The 26,421-nt window shown below is 37.8% G+C and overlaps 1 protein-coding gene across 1 annotated transcript; it reads left to right on the top strand.

Moving 5' to 3' along the window:
- Positions 1-161: 161 nt before the first annotated feature.
- On the top strand, positions 162-26,235 carry LOC309504557 (copper-transporting ATPase 1-like). The gene is made up of 23 exons (XM_082177707.1): positions 162-1,117; positions 2,152-2,278; positions 4,390-4,879; positions 6,670-7,353; positions 8,750-8,974; positions 9,185-9,348; positions 9,432-9,593; positions 9,927-10,003; positions 10,987-11,215; positions 11,356-11,589; positions 12,210-12,301; positions 12,410-12,537; positions 13,738-13,892; positions 16,508-16,642; positions 17,200-17,394; positions 17,473-17,655; positions 18,292-18,502; positions 19,139-19,285; positions 19,556-19,698; positions 19,780-19,983; positions 20,404-20,521; positions 23,267-23,369; positions 24,730-26,235. The coding sequence occupies exons 2-23, from the start codon at positions 2,159-2,161 to the stop codon at positions 25,001-25,003; spliced, it is 4,473 nt and encodes a 1,490-aa protein (XP_082033833.1). The 5' UTR covers positions 162-1,117; positions 2,152-2,158; the 3' UTR covers positions 25,004-26,235.
- The last annotated feature ends 186 nt before the right edge of the window (positions 26,236-26,421 follow it).

Raw genomic sequence — 26,421 nt, 5'->3', positions numbered from 1 at the left:
GATTATTGAACAGAAACAGAGGACAAGCAACCCTTATTGATTCAGGGTTCAAGGTTTCTTAGTTACTACTGTTTATGGGACAGTACAGTGGATATCCTGCTAATTAGCCATAATTTTCAATATAAAGGCCTACAAAAACGCACCGCATGTACTAAAGCATTGTGACTGTAAAACAAATCCACAATATGCAAAAAGATTAGAGATGTTAAACACATGCAAAGCATACAGTATGTGGCATTAAACATCACTTGTGTCTTCACAGAAAATAAATGTAGCCTGCCCTGTCATTATGAAATTGAACTAAACAGTGAATTTTTTTTTTTACAGAAAGTAAGACTGTTTACTTCTTGGTCGAACTAGTTCTAAATACACAGTCTCAACATAGTTTATGCAACTGGCACCTGGTGTCCGAACACGCAAAGCGAATTGCTCACGTGACTGGGCAGTCAGTCGTCGATCACGTGACTCTGTGAAACCAATACACGCAAACGGGGGGCTTCACTTGAGATAGTGTTGCGTGCCTCGAAGCTTTGGTGTCAAACGTAACATCACTAGGCTTTGTTACACACCTTGGAAAGCGGCCCGCGACAGCAAAATCCAGCCCAAAGTCGTGTAGTGTGACTGAGTGTGAGCTTGCCTTAACGTGGACGTGAACCTACTACAGAGTTCTCATGCGTGCTGCTGACCGTAGCTCCAAGACTACGCACTACTGAGGCACTTGAACCTGCCACGACGTCTTGAACGTCTGCGCAGTTTGCAGCGGCTGTTGATGTCCTCGAACACACACTGGGGAAGATTTGCGTTTGTGGTCCGCACGCCCGGATGATGATAGCCCAATATTCCGCATGGATTTAACAATATCCAGCAGGACACGCTCTCCTGCTGTGTTTAGTCACTCATCACACGTTAGTGTTGTGTTTTGTTCGATGTGGGCATGTTCTGAGGACGTGAGGTGCTCAAGGCTGCCAGAGATTAGGGAAAGTATATGTTAGCCAGCTAACGTTAACTGCTGTCAGTGTGAAAGTGACAGTAAAACTTCCCTATCAAGTTAGTGCAACGTCCTGTGAGGATTAAACCTGCTGTTCCAGTGACTCTGGATCATCACTTCGCATGAAAGGTAAAGAAATCAAGCTGTGTTGTGCTCTTCACGTATGCTGTTTATGTTAGCTTCGGGACAGAGAGCTCAAACGAGGGATATGTTGACTAATGTAACGTTAGTTAACTAAGGTTAAACAAATTTAACCGTATTTAAACCTTAAGTTATTGTGTTTCAGTAAATGATAGTAAATGAGTAGATCATCTAATGTCATCAAGTGAGATAAAATATCCACTGAGTTTATTTGGAGTTTTGTTTATGATTTAGAAGTCTTGTTTTAAAATATAGAAACTCATGCTTCTGAAATAAGAATTGTGTAATATTGATTTATTCTGTTGTACGTTGCCTTAGTCACGTTCACACATTATATCTCCTGGAACTTCTGGAAGTGAGGCTTTCACTCGAATTTAGCCTAATTTAAATGTGTGTCAGTAACATTCAGAGGGTGTCTAGTGTGTTAATTGTTCTTTATTAAGAAAGCCAAGTCTGTTTAATGAGACTGTTATTAAAGTCTTGTTAACGAGTTGTCATGTTTAAGACTAGCAAAAAGTACGTAGAAGTTTGGTCATGCATCTTGGTACCTTGGAAATATCTTGCTTTATATTTTCGGTAGGGCTGTTAAATCGATTAATCGCATCTAACATAAAAGTTTGTGTTTATATGATATGTGTGTGTATATAAATATAATACTGTGTACACACACAGACATTCACACACACTTATACATATACATATATATATATATATATATATATATATATATATATATATATATATATATAAACAAACTTTTGATTTGATAGCCCTAATATTCATGTAATTGTTTTTCATAGTTTGCTTTTGCATTCCAAACATCCAGCAAAACTGGCCAGAATCACTGTTTGGTCGTATTTGCTTCACTGTTTGTTGTCTAAAGTGTTTTCAAGCGTGGGAATGGCTGATGTTTGCTCTTGTGGGTCAGAAAGCTGCTTGTGTGTCCTCTGTCCAGTGATTGACACTTGCATGTTATTTTTGCCTACACATTTGTACATACCCTGTTTTCTCTTATGTTCCAGAGGAGGAATGGCGTCGAGCACTAAACTGTGTCGTGTGACTCTGGGGGTCGAGGGCATGACCTGCGGCTCCTGTGTTCAGTCCATCGAGGGCCGGATTGGGGGTCTGCCAGGCGTCATTCATATACAGGTGAGAGTGACTTTAATGCCACCATGTCAAACAAACACAATAATTGAGTGAGTGTGAATGTGATTACCTCTGTTATTATCTTTATATCATTTTTTTTTTTTATGAATTATGAATTGTTGCAATTGCTTGGTCGATTAACAAAAGAGTTAACTCTTCCTTGTGTGAGTTTCAAAATATACCAACAGTCTATAAGCATTTTCTTTTAGTGAATTAACATTAAGTAAAATATGTCTTGTAATGTCAAATTGTATTATGTGTGTGTGTGTGTGTGTGTGTTTGATCAAAAATATAGTAAAAACTATAATATTGTGAAATATTATTACATTATATTTTTATGATTTAAAATGACTGATTACAAAAAATAGTAGGCCTAAATGTTTTCAACATTGATAATAATAAGAAATGTTTCTTGCGTATCAGATCATCATATTAGAATGATTTCTGAAGGATCATGTGACACTGAAGACTGGAGGAATGATGCTAAATATACTGTTTTGATCACAGCAATAAATTACATTTTACAATATATTAAAATGAAAATGAGTAGTAATTTGTTATAATACTTTACTCTGTTTTGTCTTCTATCAATATAATGGTTGTCAGCAACCCTGACAACTTTTAATAAACAATTTTTATAGATCACTATTATCATATCCAACTTCATTGATTGTATATCTCTGAGCTCATTACAAGTCTAGCCATACAGTATGATTAGTTCGATGATGATTATGTACCTTTCCAGCTTATGGGCTATTGATAATGATAATCAATGTAAATGTCATTCTTTATCCCTAAACAAACACATATAAATCTAGCTAAGCCACTGATTAAATTTCCAGGTGTCCTTTTTCCATGAATCATTGTATGAGAGGGCCTCTCTGGGTGGCTGACAGAGCAATCTGACCGCAATATATGGTGGTAATAATATTTACCAGAGCCTTCCCTCCAGCAACTGTCATGTAATTGAAGAAAGCCACTCGTATGTTGAACTTAGAGACACAGCCTAATTGTTGTAATTCGTCCTGCCCTTTCCCTTAAAACACAGTTACCCTGCAGACATGGGTCAAACAAGCAGATAATCTAATCCTTTGTTTGTCTAAGATGACATTTTAACCTTTGAAAAGCAAACTGGTGGTATTAGTATTGACCAGTACTGTCAAATGCCAAATACTATAAATGTCTTTGTTACACACAGAAGCAAACAATATGGGCTCTGTCTAAGCAAGCGGTCAGTATATACTGAGCACAAAAAAAGCAACTAGGAGTAGATTTGTGCTTATTGTGCGAAACAAACTTCCTGTTGTCTCTTCATGAGGATTTCAGGGTTTAAGGGTCATGTGATGATATGAGTGAATCACCAGTGTGAGCTGCCTGAGGAATCACATTGGCTTTATCGTCATGCGATGATCGAGCCACTTCAGCAAAGCACATGCTTAAAGCAATTAAACAATACCTATTTTTCACTAAATATGGGTTAAGACTACATATAACAGAAGCTCATACTCAGAAATGTATCATAAGAAGTTTGTTAGAAAAATTTACTGGCGTTCCATACAATTCTTTTTTTAATTGTTTTTGAAAGAAGTCTCTTATGTTCAACCCAGGCTTCATTTATTTGATCAGTAAAACAGTCATTTTTTAATGATGGTCTAAATTTATAGCCTAATGAAAATGCATAACCTAATGAAAGTCTGGAGTGTCAGGCTGCTCTGACATGAACATGATGAACCTGTGTAGGGGGAGACTGCTCTACATTGAACATGTCCAAATCTCAGCTTCCTAGTTTGCTGGAAAGGTTCTCGAGAAAGTTATTTATATTAATTGTCGGCCTCTATGGGTGCTGTTGAGTGATTCACATAGTAGCTATCTGAGCAATCATACATATCAACCATTTCAGTACAGCTGGAATCTGTATGAAACAATCAGCATCCAGGACCGCAACTATTTGCTGGGAAATGAAGTGTTGTGCAACCAAAGGCACGTGTGCCATTTATAGTTACTGGAACAATGGTGTTCTACGAGTAACTGTATGGCTTTTATTGGGCAATTTGACTAAGCGTACTGTAATTGAGGACAGATTAGCACATTATGATCTTTTTTTTGAACCACAGGTGTCTCTGGAGCTGAGCAACGCAACTGTGACATATGACCACACTCGCCATAGTCCAGAATCCTTAGCAGAGGCCATTGAAGATATGGGCTTTGAGTCCAACCTGGCAAACGCTACGTCAACACCAGTTCAAACAGAAACCAAAGTATTCCGCAAAGCAGGCTGTAGCACAGACTCTATCCAACAGGCACGGAGCGCACTGGCCCAGACGAAAGGGGTGCTTGAGACACAAGAGAGTGCTGATAACCAAAGCCTGGCTGTCACGTTTGTCCCGTCTCTGGTCAGCGTGGAGCAGCTCGGGGAAGTGATGCGCTTCCTGGCTCCTGATGCTGTTTGCGGCCCAGCGCTCAGTCCACAGGAAGGGCCGACTTCTCGCAGCTCCAGCGGGGTAGAGGCGGTGAAAATGCGTATTGAAGGAATGGTTTGTCTGTCCTGCACTACAACCATCGAGGGCAAGATTGGGAAGTTAAAAGGGGTTGAGAAGATTAAAGGTACCTTTGACATTTTACCTTTGCTTGAGTAAAACAATCTCCACTGAACTTTAACATTTACTGGTGAATCGTGTCATGCATTAAGTATAGGCTACATGGTAAAATTAAGTTTAATCTCATTGACCTTGTGCTGTCAGTAACTGCTGATAAGAAATCAGATCTTACACAATCTATACATTTAGGTTGACATAATGAAGATGATCTCCACTTTCTCATATCTTGCATAAGTTTTTTTTCCACTGAAAATATTTTATCCCTACATAAATGATAGTACTTTGGACAAATGTTTAAATTATGCTAGACAGTGACAGTGTACAGTGCTCTAGAAGTTTATACTACATTAGATGGGTCGCCCCCTGTTTTTCATAGTTTTACATTGTTACGTTCTCCAATTTATGGTGGGTCAGCCATGTTGAGATCACGTGACCAGCTGAGTAGAACTTTATAATCCTTTAACTCTACTATTAGACAATTTCAAAATAAATATGCCATAGATAAGTGACAAGTATGATTGCTATTGGACATTTTTTATGTCACCAGTAACCGAAAAGTTACTTTGTCATGCTACATTAATGTTGTCATGATACTGGAATTTCTAACTTTGATAATACCTTGAAAATATCGATATTCAAAGGCTTTTTTGATACCACAGGGAAAAATTGCCACAACATTAAAGGCATACATTTTTTTACCAATTTCTAATTTCATTTACTTTTGACCATAGACAAAGTATTGTTATTAACTTAAACTCTGCAGTTTGAGATTCCCCATGCCCGACAGCTCTAAGAGATATTATATAATAATAATAATAAAATATTATTATTATTATTATTTCCAAGGCATGCACTGTAAAATAAAATAATAAATAATAATAAAATAATATGTTGGTGTATACTCTGGAAAATTAAAACCTTTTCAAATATTCAGAGTCAATAAGTTTTGGAAAACCTGTTTTTATCAGCCCCATGTTGTATCCATTCCACACCAGTAGGTGTCAGTATAAATTCAAAGACCGTTGTTATGTCAGTCAGCAATACATAAACAAAAATTATTTAAAAGCGCAGTAAGCGATTTCTGAGAATCATTGCTGAACACTGTTGATATTTGAAATTAACCCAAGCAAACACACCCCTCACTTCATTGATCCTCCCTCAAAATGCACAAACACGCAATGCAAGAGTGGATGTTCTTTTATCGTAGCTGTAGCAAAGCAAATTAAAGCTCAGCAAAAAATAAAGAGAAGATGACAAATGAACAACAAGGAAGATCAACAAATTTACATACAGTACACAAGTATCCAAGCAAGAGTTTGCTGTTAGTCTCCAGCAGCACACACTCAAAACCATGTTACTCACATATGGAGCAGAAACAAAGCAACATCTGTGTCCATTTTCAGGCCTTCCTGCTTATGTCTCTCCAGCTCTGGAAATATTTTCTAATATTAACGTGGATCCTAAAGCTCTTCCTGATCATAGCCCTTCTTTTTCCAGTGATATTCCTCTGAGTTTTTCTCTTTTGTAATGTCTCTCAGCCATCTCTCTTTCTACAGTCTTTCATCAAATCTCCCTCTTGCTCACTCTCTCTCCTCCCCCATCATGAGTGTATACGCCCCCTACTGCTGATTGTAGCCATGTTTGGTGTGGTGCTGCTCAGTCCGATCCACTTTCAACAGTGTATTTCAGAAATTGCTTACTGCACCTTTAAGATGAGTGTAAACATATTCTTATTATTAACTCTTGAAGTAACATTTCCTGAGTATTGATTTTGGTTTTGTCCATGCTTTTTTTCAGTCTCTCTAGATTCCCAGGAAGCCACTGTACTTTACCTGCCTTATGTCACCACGGTGGATGAGATTGTGAAACAGATCGAGGTGGCTGGTTTCAAAGCCATTGTTAAAGCCAAACCTCGTCAGTTAAAACTTTCGGCTAGTGAAGTAGAGCGTTTGCTCAGCTCTCCCAAAAAGACTGCCTCCTCTCCTGAGGAGAAGGTTTCTGAACCGTCCACGGACTCCACGATCACTACACTGATTCAGGTTACAGGAATGCACTGCAAGTCTTGTGTGGTAAATATTCAGGACAATATATCCAAGCTGCCTGGAGTGAGTTCCGTTGTTGTGTCCTTGGAGAACAGACAAGCTTCAATTCAGCACAACCCAAAACAAGTTTCAGCAGTGGAGCTACAGAAAGCCATTGAGGCCCTTCCTCCAGGGAATTTTAAAGCTATTATCCCAACTTCCCCAGAGCCAAGCTTCCTCCAGCCTCTGGTATCAGTAGCGGAGATCCACATTGAGGGCATGACCTGTGGCTCCTGTGTTCAGTCCATCGAGGGCATGATCTCCCAGAAGAAAGGAGTGAGATCAGCCCAAGTGTCACTAGCCAATCATCAGGGAACTTTTGAGTATGACCCTTTAGTGACTTCCCCTGAAGAGCTGAGGGAATCCATAGAGGACATGGGCTTTGATGCTTTTCTGCCTGGTAAGTATTCTATATGCCTTCACTACAGACAGGTATAGACTGGTTAACAGTTTTATATTGTCCCATTTATGGTGCTTTTTTGTCTTAAATACCTCTGATGCAGCACTTCATATAACAAATTTGAATTGTAAGATTGGAGAATAACTTGGTGAATCTGAGGCATCAAACCCAGTTGGTTTTGAACCAGGTGTATTTTGAATGCAACTTCCAAATAAGTGTCTGTCTGGTAAATTAAGTAGTATGAATATTGTAGGTAAAAAAGGGTTAGTTCACCCAAAAATGTAAATTCTGTCAAACCCATGTGATTTTTCATCATTGAAACACAAACAAAGATATTTTTTATGTAGTCCGTCAGATTTCTTTCCTTCCTTTGAAATGTATTCCACTAAAACATTGATTCTTCAGTGAGTTTATAAGGACATGATAAAGAAATCCATAATCACTTCATATGTTGAACAGATTTAATTTAGGCTTATATTCACATAGGCTATATACAAATTGATCAACGCACATACTATACATAGAGCTCATCAAATATGGTAAACACTGAAGCTCAAACATGCTTGCTTGATGCGTGAGAACCAATGAGGTTCGCTTTTGTGTGTCAGGCAAGTACATTTGCGATTACGTTTACCATATTTGAGCCATGACTGCCACTGGTGCCCCCTCAAAAAAAGAAAAAAAAGTACAGAACATCTGGTGAATTCATGTCCTGGTCATATTTCACCACACAGAACAAAATGACACACAGACAGTAAAGTCTAGTTTAGGGATTTCAAGATTTTCTGGCATTGTGACTTTTGTCATTACAGTGAAGCACATTTCCTTCCCATTTCCCAATACTGTCATGTGTCTGGAATGTTTTATTTTGGGGGTTTGAGGGAGAAGTTACAGAAATGCAAGTCATCATGATGAAATCAAATCTGCATACATTTAAGTCAGTACAGTAAATACTACAATGATGTGTAAATATACATATTAGTGTTTCAGTAATAAGAATTGGTAAGAATGCCATAATAGTTCTTCTAGGTGAACTTTATTTATTTATTTATTTATTTTATTATGTGGTGGTGAAATATAAGCCATATATGTTCTTGACAGGTTTTTTGATTCACCCAAGAACAATATTTGAACGTTTGTGTTGTTCTGTTAGCATTTGACTGTACTTTGCAAAGCTGTATAGTTTGCCTTTGCCCTAACTGTATATGATCACTGAGGGAGTTCTTTAAATTTAAGAAGGCAGGACAATATCACACACGCACAGCATCTATAACCAACTAAACTGTTGTCTGATTACTTTTCTGCTATTGGTATTTTGTATTTCTAGATGCATGTTCTAAATTGCCATTTCCACTGAAACCAGGTCACTTTTAACTTTGTTCTGCCATTTTTACAGAGACAAATTCATTGGTGCCTTCAGTGGTTAAAAGCCCATCGCCACCAGCGCCGTCTGTCCGCAGCTTATCATTATCTCCAGTCTGGTCAGCTGTGAAAGAGATTGAAGCAGAGAGTGATGCTGAACCTTCAACAAACACTATTTCCAAATGTTTTATCCAGATTGGAGGAATGACCTGTGCCTCCTGCGTGGCCAACATTGAGAGGAACCTCAAGAATGAGCATGGTAATCCCTGATTTTTCCAAATCAAAATAATGCTAGATATATTTACACACAGTGATGGTGTCTAAAATTGATCAAACAGAACCCGTATCTCTGTTACAAAAAAAAAAGGAGCAAATGTCATATTAATTGGCAAATTTCTAGATATGCAAAGGCACTATAGATATATTAGTTTGGTTGTAATTAATTTGCCATTATGTCTTTCTTCCACAGGTGTACACTCCGTTTTGGTTGCACTGATGGCAAGTAAAGCCGAGGTTCGATACAGCTCCTCAATCATTGATCCTCAGAGAATAGCAGAGTTTATCCGAGAGCTCGGCTTCACTGCCACAGTCATGGAGAATTACGACGGCTCCGATGGAACCCTGGAGCTTGTGGTATGTTAGCAGGTCCTATTATTGATTTTTGACAAATTTTTCTATCAACAAATGTTTGTGGACATCATGACTCTTTTCATCAGGTCAGAGGGATGACATGTGCCTCCTGTGTTCACAAAATTGAGTCTAACTTGATGAAGCATAAGGGCATCCTTTATGCTTCAGTTGCCCTGGCAACTAATAAAGCCCACATCAAATATGACCCAGAAGTGACCGGCCCTCGAGACGTAATCAGATGGATCGAGGTGAATTCACATTCATTGTCATGGGAATAAATATGTTCAGATGTACGTTAAGCTTTGTTCCAAAACCTAGTGAGCTGCCTACATAGACAGCATTTTAGTTTAGCAGTTTGCTAACAAAAACTCTACTGTGAGTCAATTGTTTGTTTTACATAAGGAGCACTGTTTTGAGTTGCCGTTCTGAATCAGTCACTTATTAAGATCAGTGTCTGTTTATTATGTTTAAGAACAGAGCTATAAATAATATTGTAGAGAGCTATAAATAATATTGTAGGGAACTAAGAAATCTGTTTTGTGGCGTGTTCTTACATGAACTTCCCTATTTTTGATGAACAGAACATGGGATTTACAGCCTCTCTAGTGAAGAAAGATCGTCCTGGAAGTCACTTGGATCACAGCCGGGAGATCCAACAGTAAGTAAATAAGGGAATAAGGTTTCTGGAATGAATCTGTTTTTAAAGTGCCCCTATTATGCTATTTTAAAGGTTCCTAATTTTGTTTTGGAGGTCTCCTACAAGAAGTTTATATGCATCAAAGGTCAAAAAGCAGTTTAATTTGATCATAATATACATTGCAGCATCACCTCTTTTCTCACAGTGTCCGAAACGATTCAATAAATTATGTAAACCCCTTCCTTCCCGAGACCCTACTCTTCTCTGATTGGTCAGATGGCCCAGTCTGTTGTGATTAGTCGACCACTTACAGCATGTGCCGGAAAGGAAACACTCATTACCATATCTGAAGTTCAGCTCCGGATCTTCCTCAGTACTTGATACACTGTGATACAAACTGTAACAGTGGCGCCGGTTTTACCGTATCAGTTCCAGCCTACATCCATTCCTCAACCTTTGGAAGTGCTGCAAAGTGGATTTGCTTTCGCAGCATTGAAAACCGCGTCTTCTCGACATGTCGACAACACAAACCACACTCTTACAGTCTCAGCTACAACTACAGTGTTTGAGGGTCAGAGTAGATGCTGTTCACGGGCAGCCAATAGGCTGGCATTATGCAAATGTGTTACAAAGCTACATAGTTTAGAGCAGGAAGACTGGAGCGACTTACTGACAGTTTGCTGTCAGACAGTTTAGAATCGGTTCTTTCTTTTGGGAGACAATAACTCTTTGATCTTTGAAACTTTGCAGACATTTTATATTCACAAACAGCTACATAATACTACAATACACTACATAAAAAGGTCATATCTGAAAAAGCTTATAGGGGGCACTTTAAAACAGGATTGCCTAAAATAAGAATCATGGAATTTCAACATAACCTTCTTTACTGCTTTGAGGTTTTTTTTTTTTTTTGCCTTGATGTCCATTACCTCTTGAAGGAACACAACTAATGTCTTTCTTTTGACCTGTTTGCATAAGTTGGTTTTGCTGTTTTCTCCTAGGTGGAAAAGATCGTTCCTCATCAGTTTGTTTTTCTGTGTGCCTGTTATGGGCATGATGATCTATATGATGATCATGGATCACATGATGGACATGGACATGTCCCACCACCATAACATCACAGCCGAGGACAGAGAGAAGTACCACTCCACCATGTTCCTGGAGAAACAGCTTCTGCCAGGCCTCTCCATCATGAACCTGATCTCATTCCTCTTTTGTGTCCCTGTGCAGGTTGGTTACCTGCCAGTTTGACTTTTATCAATGTACTGTGAGAGGAAAATGTCTCACTTTCTATATTTAAATTCTTTGTCTACCTTAAATATGCAAATACTTTATGTACTGAATGGTATCTGTTTTTTTTCTCTCTGCAGTTTATCGGTGGGCGGTATTTCTACTGTCAAGCCTACAAAGCTGTCAAGCACCGGACGGCCAATATGGATGTGCTGATTGTACTCGCAACAACGATCGCATTCACATACTCTTTGGTGATTCTTCTGGTTGCTATGATAGAGAGGGCAAAAGTGAACCCCATCACCTTCTTTGATACTCCACCCATGCTGTTTGTTTTCATCTCGCTGGGCAGGTGGCTGGAGCAAATAGCAAAGGTGAACAAGCATTTCCAGTTACACAAGTTATTCATCTTCCTGCTTGTAATATTATCTCTTAAAGTGCCCCTATTACGCTTTTTGGATATTACATTTCATGTAGTTTGTGAATGTGAAAGGTCTGCAAAGTTTCAAAGTGGATAAGTGAAACAAGTTGTCAGGAATTCCTGTCTAACTTCCTGCTTGAAACTGTAGGTTTGTAACAAATGTACATAATGCCAGCCTATTGTCTTCATTGGCTGCCTACAAACATTGTCTACTTTAACTCTCAAACACTGTAGTTGTAGCCGAGGCCTGGAAGAGTTTAGTTTGTGTTGTCGACATGTCGAGAAGACGCTGTTTGGGCCGTCTGACCAATCGGAGTAGAGTAGGCTCTCGGAAAGAAGTGGTTCAGAGAGATTAAATCCTTTATTGAACAGTTTTAGACACTGTGAGAAAAGACGTGATGCTGCAATGTATATTATGAGAAAATGAAAGTGTTTTTTGACCTTGGATGCATGTAAACCTATTGTGGGAGACCTCCAAACAAAATTAGGAATCTTTTAAATAGCATAATGGAGCACTTTAATTTCTTTCATTGTTCTGCACTAATGTTGATGTGGTTTTGTCTTCAATCGCAGAGTAAGACTTCTGAGGCTCTGTCCAAGCTGATGTCTTTACAGGCGACAGAGGCCACTGTTGTTACACTGAATGATGATATGTCTGTGTTAAGGTTTGTGCGACTCCTGTGCTGTGTAGTTTGTGTTTCCTTTCAACAGAAATTACAGCTGACTTTCTTCCACATATGACCTTGTGTTATCTCTCTCTCTCTCTCTCTCAGTGAGGAGCAGGTGGATGTTGAGCTGGTGCAGAGAGGAGATGTTGTGAAGGTTGTGCCTGGAGGGAAGTTTCCAGTGGATGGCCGAGTAATTGAAGGACACTCCATGGCAGACGAGTCTCTCATTACGGGTTCGACAGGACAATTTTCTCCTTACTAACAGAAGTACAAACAAAGGAGGCAGGATAATTGTTGTGTATTCCATATACAGTGACGTCCAAAAGTCTGAGGCCACTAGTAAAAATGAATCTCTTTTGCATTTTGTGAAGTTTTTCACTCTAAATGATATTAGCAGCATAAACATTTGAATGAGAATTATTTGTTGAATGTGAAAATGTATTTGTATGTTGCCTTTCTACTTCAATGAGATCATCTCTAGAGCACTGGCATTAGACAATTTGATGTTAATTTTATCTAGTATGATTTGAAAAGGAAGTGCAAGATTTTTGGAACAATGGAGGCAAGAACATCTGCCCTTTTCTACAAAATAGCGTAATGTCAAAAATGTGCTTATTTGAAGAAATAATGTGCAGAACCTTAAAGGGATAGTTTTCCTAAAAATAAAAATTCTGTCATTACTCACCCTCATGTCGTTCTAAACCCGAAAGACTTTCGTTCATCTTTAGAACATAATTGAAGATATTTTTAATGAAATCTGAGAGATTTCTGTCCCACCACTGAAAGTCTATTCGCCCAAAACTCTGACGCTTCAGAACATGCTTAAAGAGTTTGTAAAATAAATCAATATGAATGATTGGTTTAATCCTAGTCTTCTGAAGAAACACAATCACTTTATAGTATGAACAGATTTCGTTCAAATTTGGTAAACAGAAGCTCAGACATGCTTGCTTGACTTGCGATAACCAATGAGATTTATTATCGCGTCACGCAGTATGTTTGAGCTTCCGCAAGAACCAGTGAGGTTTGTCAGATGAATGAAAGTCTAATGGGTTTGGAATGACATCAGGCAAAAATACATTTTTGAGTGAACTAACTCTAAATGTTTCTTACTCAATTTACATCAACGTTATTTTGAATGCGTTTTGTTTTTCCGGTATTCAATACATTTTAAATCCCTGATTTTCAGTGTGCTCTCAGACATCTCAGTGGATAATTAAATTCCCATAGGCTTTTGAGGGAGTCAAGCCTTGATCAGGTCTAATGATCAGATTTGCATAAGATGGTTTGCACTTTTGACTTGGGCCAGTAAGTAACCACATAGCAATGGCCAAGCAATCCAGATATTTCAGTGTAATGTTTCTTCCCTTCATTTTCCAATTTGTGCAGTCACTGCACTCTGGTGGTCTAATGATGTGTGTCTTGTGTTGTAGGTGAAGCCATGCCTGTCACTAAGAAGCTGGGGAGCACCGTTATCGCAGGCTCTATCAATCAGAACGGCTCTCTGCTGATCAAAGCCACTCATGTGGGCACAGACACCACCCTCTCTCAGATCGTCAAACTGGTGGAGGAAGCACAGACTTCAAAGGTGCGTCTGTCAGCTCGGCTTCTGCTGTCATACCATGTCTTTTGATGATAACAGCTTCTGATTCTTCAGATTATCACAGATCAATGCGTCCTATTTTTGTTCCTTTATATTATCTGTCTGTCTGTCTGTCTGTTAACTATATACTTGAATCTGTCTGTCTGTCACTACTATTCTGACAGAATCAGAATAATAAAAACATTAAATAAATATTTAATAACAACCAATAAAAATAAATGAAATGTCTAATAATAAAAACAGGACCAAGGATATGCAGTGTAGTCTACCGTTCAACAGTTTGGTGATTTTTATTTATTTATTGTAAAAAAGAAAAGTATACAATAATAGTTAAGTTCAGCAAAATTTCAAAAAGTTTCCACAAAAATATGAAGCAGCACAACTGTTTTTAACATTGTTAATAATAATAAATGTTTCTTAAGCAGCAAATCATCATATTAGAATGATTTCTGAAGGATCATGTGACACTGAAGACTGGAGTAAGGGGCTGTTCACGTCATACACATACTCAGATTTGTTATTTTAATTTGTAGATGCATGACAAGCGTGCTCATAATAGAGAGCGAAGCCGTTGCAACCGGTGTTTTCTCCGTGTTTTTAGACGCTACGTGAACGGCCCTTAATGGCCTAATGATGCTGAAAATTCAGTTTTTCCATCACAGCAGAGTCCTGCAACGGGTCGGGTACCCGCATAAAAGTGGCTAAAACGGGTGGATTGTGACATTCCTAAAATTCACGGGTGGGGACGCGGGCGGATAATGAACTCCTTACGAGCGGGTAGCGGATGAAAAATATGTGCAATATTTTGTATGTCTAAATAACCAGCATTACACATACGCAAATATGTGTTTTAGTCAGGCCATCCTTAAAAATATTATTGTTTGCCGTAACCCGACCGACCCTGTCAGTTTAGGACCGACACAATTTATTTTTTTTCTCCCCTTTTAGTCCGACCAAGTTGCGACATTAAATTTCTCTGTACTGTAGGCCAATAGGCCTATGTGTTGTAGCCCAGTCATTAAAAAACGATTTAGTTTCATATTCATGTTTAAATAAAATAATATACTTTTTTTTTTAATTTCATGTTGATTATATGAAAAGTGAAAAGCATGAATAAGATAAGATGATCCCGTATATCGTGAGACAAATGGAGTGGGCAGACATGATTTTGACCACTTCATTAAGTTTGTTAAGCCTTTCTTTAAAGTGAATTTCGTTTTGTATTAATTGTATCTTCATTTTAATCAATGTTTCATCTACCAAATTCATGGATTTAATAAATAAGTAAATATAGCAGGCAGGCAATATAATCAGGACACGGCCGGAGGCGCCCGCGCGTGAACTGATCTTCTCTTAAATGAACCGAAACTCATCGTATAAGCTACTTGCCTCACAGACCTGAGAAATAGAAAGCATGAAATGTGTACTTTTAAACAAAACAATTCAAAACGAATGAAAACAGACTGTTCTCTGCTTATAATCCGTATGAAATGTGCATTTCTCTCTGGCGCGTTCACTACTGTGAAGATCGCGAGTCAGCATCGTCATATTTGACACAGAAAACACTTGCTTATTAATAAACAATTGAAATGTCTCATTGATATATTTGACAGGCCTATTAATAATCATTACTTTTCCCAGTTCTTTGTGACAGCTTTTAGGTGCGTTATTGGCAGGTGGGCGGGTGCAGATTTAATTTTGATATTATCACGGTTGACGGGTCGGATCTGGTGCTGAACTTTGCGGGGGCGGGTCTCCAAAAATGGACCCGTGCAGGACTCTGCATCACAGTAATAAATTACATTTGACAATATATTAAATAGAACAATTTTCAATAAACGCAGCCTTGGTGAGAAGATAATTCTTTCAAAAATATTTTAAAATCTTGCCAAACTTTTACTGTAGAGTATGTATTAATTTATTGCTAATCCCTATTTTCCAATATACACAGCCAGTATAAAGTTTGGACATACTTTACTATTATTGTGGAAAAAAATAAAATATCACAGATGGAAGTATAAATATTATTATTAGTAACCAAAATGTTACACAATTCAAAACTCTTTTTTTTTTTTTTGGTACAAAACTAATTTCAAACATTTTAGCATGAGCTTTAAAGGGTTAGTTCACACAAAAATGAAAATGCTGTCATTAATTACTCACCCTCATGTCGTTCCAAATCTGATTCATCTTCTGAACACAAATGAAGATATTTTTTTATGAAATCTGAGAGATTTCTGTCCCTCCATTGACAGCTGCGCAACTACCACTTTCAAACCCCAGAAAGGTAGTAAAACATCATTTAAGTAATCCATGTGACTCCAGTGGTTTAACCTCAATTTTAACCTCAACACGAGTGCTTTGTTTGCACACAAAAAAACATAATTTACCACTTTATTTAAAAAATATTAATCTCCAACGCGCGTTCACACAACAACATCTGCTGTCAACACAGACGCCTACGTTATGTGCTCTCATGATTGTTTAATATCGAGAGAAACAAATTCATTGACGTTTGACTGTTAGTGTGTGTGTGTGTTTTTAATCCAGTATACTGCATCAGCTTTGGCCTATATAACCTTTTTAAACTTTCCAATCAGGCTCCCATCCAGCAGTTTGCAGATAAGATCAGCAGCTACTTTGTCCCGTTCATCATTGGGATCTCCTTCCTGACTCTCGTAGTCTGGATTCTGATCGGCTTTGTGAACTTTCCACTCGTGGAAAAGTATTTCCCTGTGAGTGAAGCCCGTCTCTGTACATTCGTGTTCTTCTATAGTTCCTCAAATCCTTTCAGAATGCCATCATTTAAATTTTTTATTACATTTTTTTCTCTAAAGTCCACTTATAATGTAAGCCAAGGTTTCTTTAGGTTTCAATAAGCTTTGTTTTGTGAATATTAGAGTGTGTTTACATGGTACAACTTTTTGGTAACACTTTATTTTACAGTGTCCTTGTAACATATGTTACATGTACTTACCATAGTACTAACAGTAAATTATGCATAATTGCATGCAACTAACCCTCAACCAAACCCTAATCCTACCCTAACCCTATAGTAAGTACATGTAGTTGCTTAATATTACTCAGTACTTAAATATATAATCACACTAACAATGACACCTTAAAACAAAGTGTAACCAACCTTTTTATTTCAGTAGAGCAAGAAAAATCCTGTTTTCCGTGATGTGTCCCTTTAAAATATTCAAACTGTTGGGTTCAGGTCCTTTTATACTAGGTCATGTTTATACTTTCTCTTTGAACACATTGAAATGGTGAATGTCTCTCTCTGCAGGGTTATGATAAGAGCATCCCTAAGGCAGAGGCCATCATCCGCTTCGCCTTCCAGGCCTCCATCACTGTCCTGTGCATTGCCTGCCCCTGCTCGCTGGGTCTCGCCACCCCCACAGCGGTAATGGTGGGAACAGGAGTGGGAGCCCAGAATGGGATTCTCATCAAGGGAGGAGAGCCGTTAGAGATGGCACACAAGGTCAGAGATGCTCCGGGCTAGAGATTTAAGCTAAAGTAGCGGAAGAAGACTTTTTAAAAAATCTGTCTGCGCTTTTAGATTCAGTCTGTGGTGTTTGATAAAACCGGCACCATTACATATGGAGCTCCCAAAGTGGTCCAGGTGAAGATGCTGGCAGAAGGGAATCGGATGCCACGCTCCAGACTGTTGGCGATCATTGGCACCGCTGAGAATAACAGTGAACATCCGCTGGGTTCTGCCATCACCAAATATTGCAAACAGGTCCGTTTGACTTACAGCCTGTGGTGGGGTTTATAAGTTACATTAAGTTAGACATTAAATTAAAATATAATAATATGCAATAGTCGTACAGCATCATTTTCGAAAACAAAAAAGCTGTAAATACTTTTTTTAAACTATTTAATTTGTATTATAGTTTGTTAATAAAATCATATAGCTATGTATGTAAAACTGTTGTCAAATGACATGAACTTTATTATTAATAATAAAATATTTTATTTTGTGCGGTTTTAAATAAGCACATTTTATTGATCTTTTTATTTAAAAATTACAGTAAATTTTTAAGCCATAATTGTCATTACCGAAGTGTGTCTGCATTAGATGTGAAACATACCAAAAGTTTATATATATTGTAAATTTATAAATATATAAAAAGTTTTATATTTAAACCGATTTACACTATCCTTGAAGAGGTCAGTCAGTAAGAGAAATAAATGTTTTAAGAAATGAATACTTTTTTCAGCAAGAATGCATTAAATTGATCAAAAGTGACAGTAAAGACATGTCACGAAATATTTCTATTTCAAATAAATGCTGTTCTTTTGAAATTTCTATTTAAAGACATTTGCACGAGTCTTTATTTGGCATTTGGATTCACAATGGCTCTTCTGTGTTCAGGACTTGGGTACGGAGTCTCTTGGCACCTGTTCAGATTTTCAAGCTGTGCCAGGTTGTGGGATCAGGTGTCTGGTCAGCAACACAGAGAACTTGCTGAAGAGAGAGGACAGTGACAGTGAGGAGAACCAGCGTAATGCTGTCCTGATTCAGATCAGCGATACCAGAGCCCACAGCAATGAACACCCGCTCATCATGGACCCACAGCCACTCGGTGAGTGTCACATGACCGTAGGGATGCTCATAATTAACTGGTTAACCATCAACCGACAGTAAGAATCAGTTAAATGGTTTAAAAAGTAATGCAAGTAACTTTTCAAGCTATTTTAAAACATTTGCTGCATGGTTAAAAAATATGCTTATTTTTGAAGAGGAAAAAAAGCAGATAAGTTGCATTTTATTATTACATTCAGCAATAATGTAAAATACTGGTAAATAAAGCGAAATGTATACAAACATTATAAACAGAGCTATAAGCTATTTTAGTTCCTCTCACTCCACAACAAATCCTCTAAAATTAACAGTAACAGCAAGAATGGAAAATCTAAGTAGATATACTTACTGGCAAGCCAAAACGAATTCATTTAAAACGCAACTGAAACAGAAACCGGCATTGGGCTCACGTAGAGGAGACAAACTCACTCATGGCAAATTCAAATGTTTCTATATTCGCAATGTATTTGGATGCTAAACTATTATTTATTATGTAAACTAGGCTTTGAACTTTACTCACAAAGACACTGACATGTTGTGTGTGCGCGTTTCCTTATGTGGCGTTTTCCATATATAGAGTTTAATTACAAGAGTCTTGTCTTTGAATGGTCTGGTAAGGGTATTTTGTCTGTTTCAGCTGTAGTACAGACGTCCTCATACACAGTGCTGATCGGGAACAGAGAGTGGATGAGGAGGAACGCGCTGCAGGTGCGAGCAGATGTTGATGAAGCCATGATGGAGCACGAGAAGAGAGGACGCACTGCAGTGCTGGTGGCTGTGGACAGTGAGTGAGACCGGGTTATTTTTGTCCCAGGAACAGGCACATGCTGTAGTTTTCACAGGCTGTGGCCTAATTTAAAGGCTGTTAGTTGTTTTACATCTTCCATTTACAACAGTGAATATGTCAAAACAAGAGAAACAAATGTTTTTTACGCCATTTAATGTGGTTTTTAATTGGAATGGAGGTTAATGAATAACTGAATATAACTACATAATAAACAAATAATGCTCAATGTTTATTTTGAGGATGTTTGCTGTTCTGTTTTATTCTCAGATGAGCTTTGTGCGATGGTGGCCATAGCGGACACCGTGAAGCCTGAGGCTGAGCTGGCTGTCCACACACTTACAGCAATGGGGCTGGAGGTCGTGCTGATGACTGGGGACAACAGCAAAACAGCTCGAGCTATCGCGGCCCAAGTAAAGGACACTTTCATATTCCCTTGAATAATAATCGTACACATGCAGCAGCTGAGGTTGTTTTGGTTTTTTTTGCTGCAGGTGGGCATCAAGAAGGTGTTTGCAGAGGTCTTGCCATCTCACAAGGTGGCGAAAGTGAAGCAGCTCCAGCAGGTGGGAAAACGCGTGGCCATGGTGGGCGACGGAGTGAATGACTCCCCCGCACTGGCCATGGCAGACGTTGGCATTGCAATAGGCACGGGCACAGATGTTGCTATTGAGGCTGCCGACGTGGTGCTTATCAGGGTATGAACACTGTAATGGCCTGATTACATATGTTGACATTATATTGGTAACACTTTACAATAAGGTTCATTAGTTAACTGCATTAGTTACATTAACTAATAACGAACTGCACTTATACAGCATTTATTCATCTTTGTTATTGTTAATTTCAACATTTACTAATACATTATTAAAATCTTGTTAACATTAGTTAATGCACTAACATTAACAAACAATGAACAGCTTTTTTTTTTTAAACTAATGTTAACAAATACAGTAACAAATGTATTCCTCATGGTTAGTTCATGTTAGTTAATACATTAACTAATGTTTAATAAAGAACCTTATTGTAAAGTGTTACCATTATATTGTTTGTTACCTATATTGTGCATTCAACTGAAGGCTTTGTTATTCATTTTGCCAAATCTTTGTTTGAAACAGAATGATCTTCTTGATGTTGTTGCGAGTATCGACCTTTCTAAGAAGACCGTAAAAAGAATCAGAATCAACTTTGTATTTGCGCTAATCTACAATCTTGTGGGGATTCCCATTGCTGCAGGTACGAGCAACTAAACCATACAAGACTACTAGATAAAACAAGTATTTCAGTATTATTGGCACTTTCCTCAAATAGGGTACAAAACAGGGCCTGAAACGCTCATAAATGAAGTCAGCAAATGGTGTGAGAATCTTCAGAAAATGTTGATTGTGTTGAACTAAATTAAACGATTAAATTAGCAGTTTTTTCTATTTGTTTTACACTACTGTTCAAAAGTTTGGGGTCGGTAAGATTTTAGAAGAATTACCTTCTGCTCACTAAGGCTGCATTTATTTGATAAAAAAATACAGTAAAAACAGTAATATGTGAAAAATTATTATGAATTTAAAATAACTGTTTTCTATTTGAATTTTGTTTTTAAATGTAATGTATTCCTGTGATCAAAGCTGAATTTACAGCATCATTACTCCAGTCTTCAGTGTCACATGATCCTTCAGAAATCATTCTAATATGAAGATTTGATGCGCAAGAAACATTTCTGATTATTATCATCAATGTGGAAAACACTTGTGCTGCTGCTTTTTTTTGTGTGGAGACGATTATTTGATGATACTAATATTCTAATATGCTAATATTCTTAGCATACTGTAGTAATATTGTACAAGTGTTAGTTTGTAGACATTTGATGTGTTTAAAACTAGCTACTTTTCATTGTACAGGGTGTCCGCGCGGTAGTAAAAATAATCTACCAAAATTAAGGCCCTTGAAAGGTAGTAAAAGGTAACAAACGCAATTTGACTTGGTAGTAAATTTTTCATCACCACCTCAATATATGAGTTTCCATTTTTTTGCTTAATATTTGTGTCTCCATATTTTAACTTCATCTAGCATAATTTAAAAATATATACGGTACTAACAGGACCTGACGGGCTCGACATTAACGCTTGTCCGGGACTTTCTTATACTGTCTATGGTCCGGGACAAGTGGATTTTTTTAAGGGACAAGTAAAATAGAATTTTACTTGCCCGACCGGACAAGTAGCCTGATTAAACGTCAATAACAAAAAATAAATAAATAACTAGGGAATCACTAAAATGAGAGAATGATTCTGATTGTATTTATATTAATTGTAAGTTGCGATCGATAGTGGATGTATTACTGACGGTAACAAGGTTGCGCTGTTGAGGCTCGCGCAGCCTCTCGAGGAGAAATCCAAACAAATGTAAACTCAGTTTAAACTCAGTTAACAACATAACGTTACTGCCAGTGCCAAAATTCAAAATGTGTTTTAATATTTTTAACATATGATACAGTTTAGCAACCTCACACGACGAGTGCTGTTTTCTTGAGTACCATTCACGACTGAAAATGTGACATTGCTTTTGATACAACAGTTCAATAAACAGTTCAAATTAAGTTACTTAAGTTACATTTTAGACACAATATTGACTGTTTTTGTTCTGTTTCAGCAGCAAAAATAGTTCCAAACAAATGTCACAGCAGAACCGTAACGCATCTCACAGCAACACTTAACCGTGTTTCATTACTGAATGATTCAGCGTTTTGAACGAATTGGCTGAGTCAAAGATTCAATGTCCCATTCATAAACATGTCTCATTCTTGTTTGAACGAATTGTTTGAATGAATGACTCAATGACTCGCTCATTAAGACGGTCGCCTGACGCCTCCTACTGGCGGTTTACTTTAAAAGTATCATTCTTTCCAACGTTTCTTATTTGTATATTCAAAAATATTTTAAACGATCTCATATTCATAACATTATTTAATGCAGTTGTACATTTTCAGTGTAAATGATTTAATTTGATCAGCCCTTCCTAGGGTAACAACAGCCCTATTATCTTATTAGGCTATTCCAATTTAATCTATTGATAAAATTTAAAACTAAAGATGAAGCATACTGTACATTTAATAAGATTTGGGGGGTGGGGGGTGGCCCTTTAAAGGTGCAGATATGACAATATGCAGATTTAAATATATCAGAGCTGATTTAACACAGATGAGGATATTTCTTCAGAATAAATTATATTTACAGCACACACACACCAAAAACATTCCGGACAAGCAACTTTTTTACTCTGACAAGTGAATGACAGATTTACTTGTCCAGAGGACAAGCACATGAAAAGGCTTAATGTCGAGCCCTGAGTGAGTCAGAGTTGATAGCAATGACAAAGTGCCGAGGTTATTATTCACCTTATTAGGGCTAAGGGCTGGTTAGGATAACTCAAGGGCTAGGGTTAAGATAAGGACAACTGAAACTCAACTCGACACTACAAAAAAAACATAATTGACAATGACAATACTTAATGATAACAATTAAACATTAGTGTACCTAATATGTATGATGGGTGTGACAGTGTCACACTTATACCTTATAGTAAGTAGTAAGAGGTGCTTTACATACCCCGCCCACCGAACGCTGTGAGTGTGTGTTAGAAATCAGGAATGGTGAGAGAACGTTGTGCGTTTTTCGTCTTAAACCCAAACTTGGGTCTTTCGCTGTTATGTTTACGCTGTAATGTTTGCGCATTAGGTCAGTAGGCGGAGAGTAGACGGTCTTTTGTGGCTGTTTGAACACATTCGACCACATGAACGTTTACACTATGAAAGCAATCCAGTCTAATGCGTTTTCAACTACCTCTGAAAGTGGTTGAAAGTGGACTAGCTCAAAACGTTTTAGACCCCGTTTACACCGGTATTTAGTGTCGTCCACTTGTGATCCAATTAACCAAAACGCATCTTAACAGCAGGTGTCTAAGTGTGTATTATTGATTTGTTTGCAGGTGTGTTTATGCCTGTGGGTTTGGTGCTGCAGCCCTGGATGGGCTCTGCTGCTATGGCTGCCTCATCCGTGTCTGTAGTGCTGTCCTCACTTCTACTGAAATGGTAAACCTCTCAGATATTAACACCAGACTGTAAACTAGTTACATTTTTTAACATGTTTTAAACATTACTAATAGGGCTGATTATTTTGATGCAATTTTAAGGCAAGACACTACAGGCAAAAACTTTTTTTACATGCACACAATTTTAAGCTTTTGTGCTATTTGGCTTTTCATAACTTGTTGTTTTAGACTAGCTGAAAGAAAACATCCAAAATACTGTGTTTATTTCATTGTCCTTTTTTTTCTGTGCGCGCTTATAGCGTTCAATGACAAGGCATATTTTCACATGCAGTGTTAACTTCAGTATCGCTCGCACCAAACTTTACAGTTTTATTCCCATCTATATTCCGAAGGCTTTTACAGAGGGTTTTGTTCATATATAATTTGCCTGATTGCCTGTCTGTTGACAGTTTTATCACTCCAGATATATGGAGTAGAAGGGATATCAAAAATTCCCTCTGTAAAAACCTTTAACTCTAGTATGTAAAAAGAATAAAACCAAGTTTTAACTTAACTTTACTCAATGTTCAGATTTCTGTTCTGGAAATGTATGCAAACTAGTGCATATTTATTAAGATAATGCCTCATTTGCATATTCAAAAACATAACATTTCAGAAAACTTGTAATACAAACAATGTTTGCGATTCTTAATGTAATCAGTCAACTGGGTAAGTATGGTGATGTCTGTTTATTATAATTTTTTTACCCAATTTTCCTGGGGTGTCTTGCTTTAATCAGCAGCATTTTCTTTTTGCTCTTTTTTTTGTGTGTGTGATATTTTAGAGACCTATTATGCTTTTTTTTTTTTGATTTTCAACTTTCTCTAGTGTGTAATCTTGCTGTTTGAGCATGAAAAAAGTCTGCAACGTTAGAAAAAACAGTCACTCCAAAGGGAGTTATACTCTTTATTCAGTGTGCACTGTTTCTTGAACTCCCTGAAACGCTTCGATTGTGGTCTTGAGTTTTCTTCCAGGAACAAACACGTAACAATATTCCTCATTTAAGTAATTCCAGCCCAAGGCACATGCAAAATATAGGGGGTGAGGCCTGGTTGAGTTGAGTTAGTAGTAGACATTTCTGAAACACGCTTGAAGCGGCTGACCAAAGATCCAGCCGACCAATCAGAGCACATTATGCTGTTTTGAAGGATGGGCTTCACAGAGACAGAAACTAAACAGTGTTACTGACAGACTGGGAAGAGAGGTGCTGCAACAATGTAAAATATGTGAAAATAATGTGCTTTTTAAATATTCAAGCGTGAAAACTTATTCTAGTAGAGCCCAAAAACAAAATCAAGACTTTGTAAAAAGGTGTAACAAAAGGCCTCTTTAAGATAATATGACACATCCTGTTTCTGCAGTTACACTAAACCCACCGCTGAGAAGCTGGAAAGACGACTGGGTGAGGTGAGAAAGCAAGGCAGCCTATCGGATGTCAGCGTTCACATCGGCATGGGAGAGCTGCGTCGGTCCTCACCCAAACTCAGCCTGCTCGACCGCATCGTCAACTACAGCCGGGCCTCCATCAACTCGCTCCGCTCCGACAAACACTCCATGAACAGCATGGCCCTCAGCGAGCCCGACAAGCACTCTCTGCTGGTGGGAGACGCTCACTGCGAGGAGGAGATGGTTTGAGCGTCTCAGGCCTTGCTTTACCTCAGTGCCTGTAGACGAGCAGGATCTGTGTCAAAGCCCAAATTCAATGGCCTCATGAGGTTCCTCATGAATAAGACCACAGTTGTGCTCTCACTGTGATGCTGCATGAATCAGCCTTCGCAGCTTTGATTGTCCGGCCAGTTCAACATCACTATTGTAGAGGCTTTCTGACATGCTGTTTACATTGAGTTTGGTATTCTTGCTGGCAAATTTACGACGACAATCCATTCAAGTAAAATCAACTACACTGCTGATTGTCTTCAATAAGTTTTAAATCCATTTTATTTTTGTGGAAATTACCATTTTAGAGTGATTTATTTTGTTTTATGGCAATGATTAAGGGGATATTTATTACATCGTTTATTTATAGTATTTTATGTTCTTTTTGTCGGACATGAAGGAATGTGAAGATTTCTTTAAAAAGCGAACAAATGAACTCTACTTTTCTAAGGCCGTTTTGGCCGCACATAGTATCCTTGACTGAGTTTTGAGATGCAGAACATTCCAAAGAAAGCAGCATTTCTGTTTCTCAGAGGGATCGGTTACAATCAGGAATGATGGGGCCACAAATTAATAACCAAGAAAATGCTAAACCATTATAAGCCTCTGTAAGATGTTCAGCATATTCATTTTCAATGTTCAGCAGATTGTTTGTATCACTTTAGCTGCCTTTGCTATATTTAAATGTGCACTTGCTCTTGTCAAATTTAGCTTTTAAATGTAGTTATTTGTTTTTTTTCTGGTTTCGCTTTATTTTAAAACCCAGTGCTCCGTGTGAACCGAGCGGATTTAATGAGCGGAGCACGTCTGTATACAGCCGTTTGTGCATTAAAGCCCTTAATAGATACATAAACATGAAATGTGTCTGCACAACCTGAATCAGGTTACTGAAATGCATTACTGACTTCAACATTTTGAGCTTTTGAAATATTTAGAAAATGATCCAAAATATAGAAAAAGTTCTCCAGTGGAAGTTTTGTTACTGTATTATTCGAGGTCAATTAAGTGATGCAGTGTTCAAACGAAACAAGTGCACTCATTAGTAAGTAATGATTAGTTGTTGCTTGTTTTTGCAAAATGTGTCCAAGTTGGAGTGACAGTGTAAACATCCTGACATTTATGCTGTTGATTGTTTTACTAAATGTGGTTCTGGACAATTCTTATTGTAGTTTTGCATCATATTCTTTAAATAAACAGACACTTTTCAATTAGCTAACATTCATCCAAGTCCTTTTTCCAGTGTGAGAGGATTGTTGATTTAGATACAAATGTGCACTTTCCCACGACTTGCATGAACGTTTACATTCATATGAAAAAATTGATAAACAACTTGAATCTCCTTTTTCATTAATAGTTTGCATGTTGACTTTCTTTTGCAAACCCTCTTTTAGACTCTA

This window comes from Leuciscus leuciscus, assembly GCF_965113295.1.
Source record: "Leuciscus leuciscus genome assembly, chromosome: 8".
In the NCBI taxonomy this organism is placed as follows: domain Eukaryota; kingdom Metazoa; phylum Chordata; class Actinopteri; order Cypriniformes; family Leuciscidae; genus Leuciscus; species Leuciscus leuciscus.
The sequence above is the reverse complement of the archived record's forward strand: the minus strand, read 5'-3'. Positions and strand labels throughout refer to the sequence as shown.

Bases quoted from the DNA above. Each gene is read 5' to 3' on its own strand.
- LOC309504557 (XM_082177707.1), top strand. From the start codon at position 2,159: ATGGCGTCGAGCACTAAACTGTGTCGTGTGACTCTGGGGGTCGAGGGC. The intron at 11,216-11,355 runs GTTGGTTACCTG...TTCTCTCTGCAG, and splicing joins TCTTTTGTGTCCCTGTGCAG to TTTATCGGTGGGCGGTATTT. The intron at 19,699-19,779 runs GTAAAGGACACT...TTTTTGCTGCAG, and splicing joins CTCGAGCTATCGCGGCCCAA to GTGGGCATCAAGAAGGTGTT.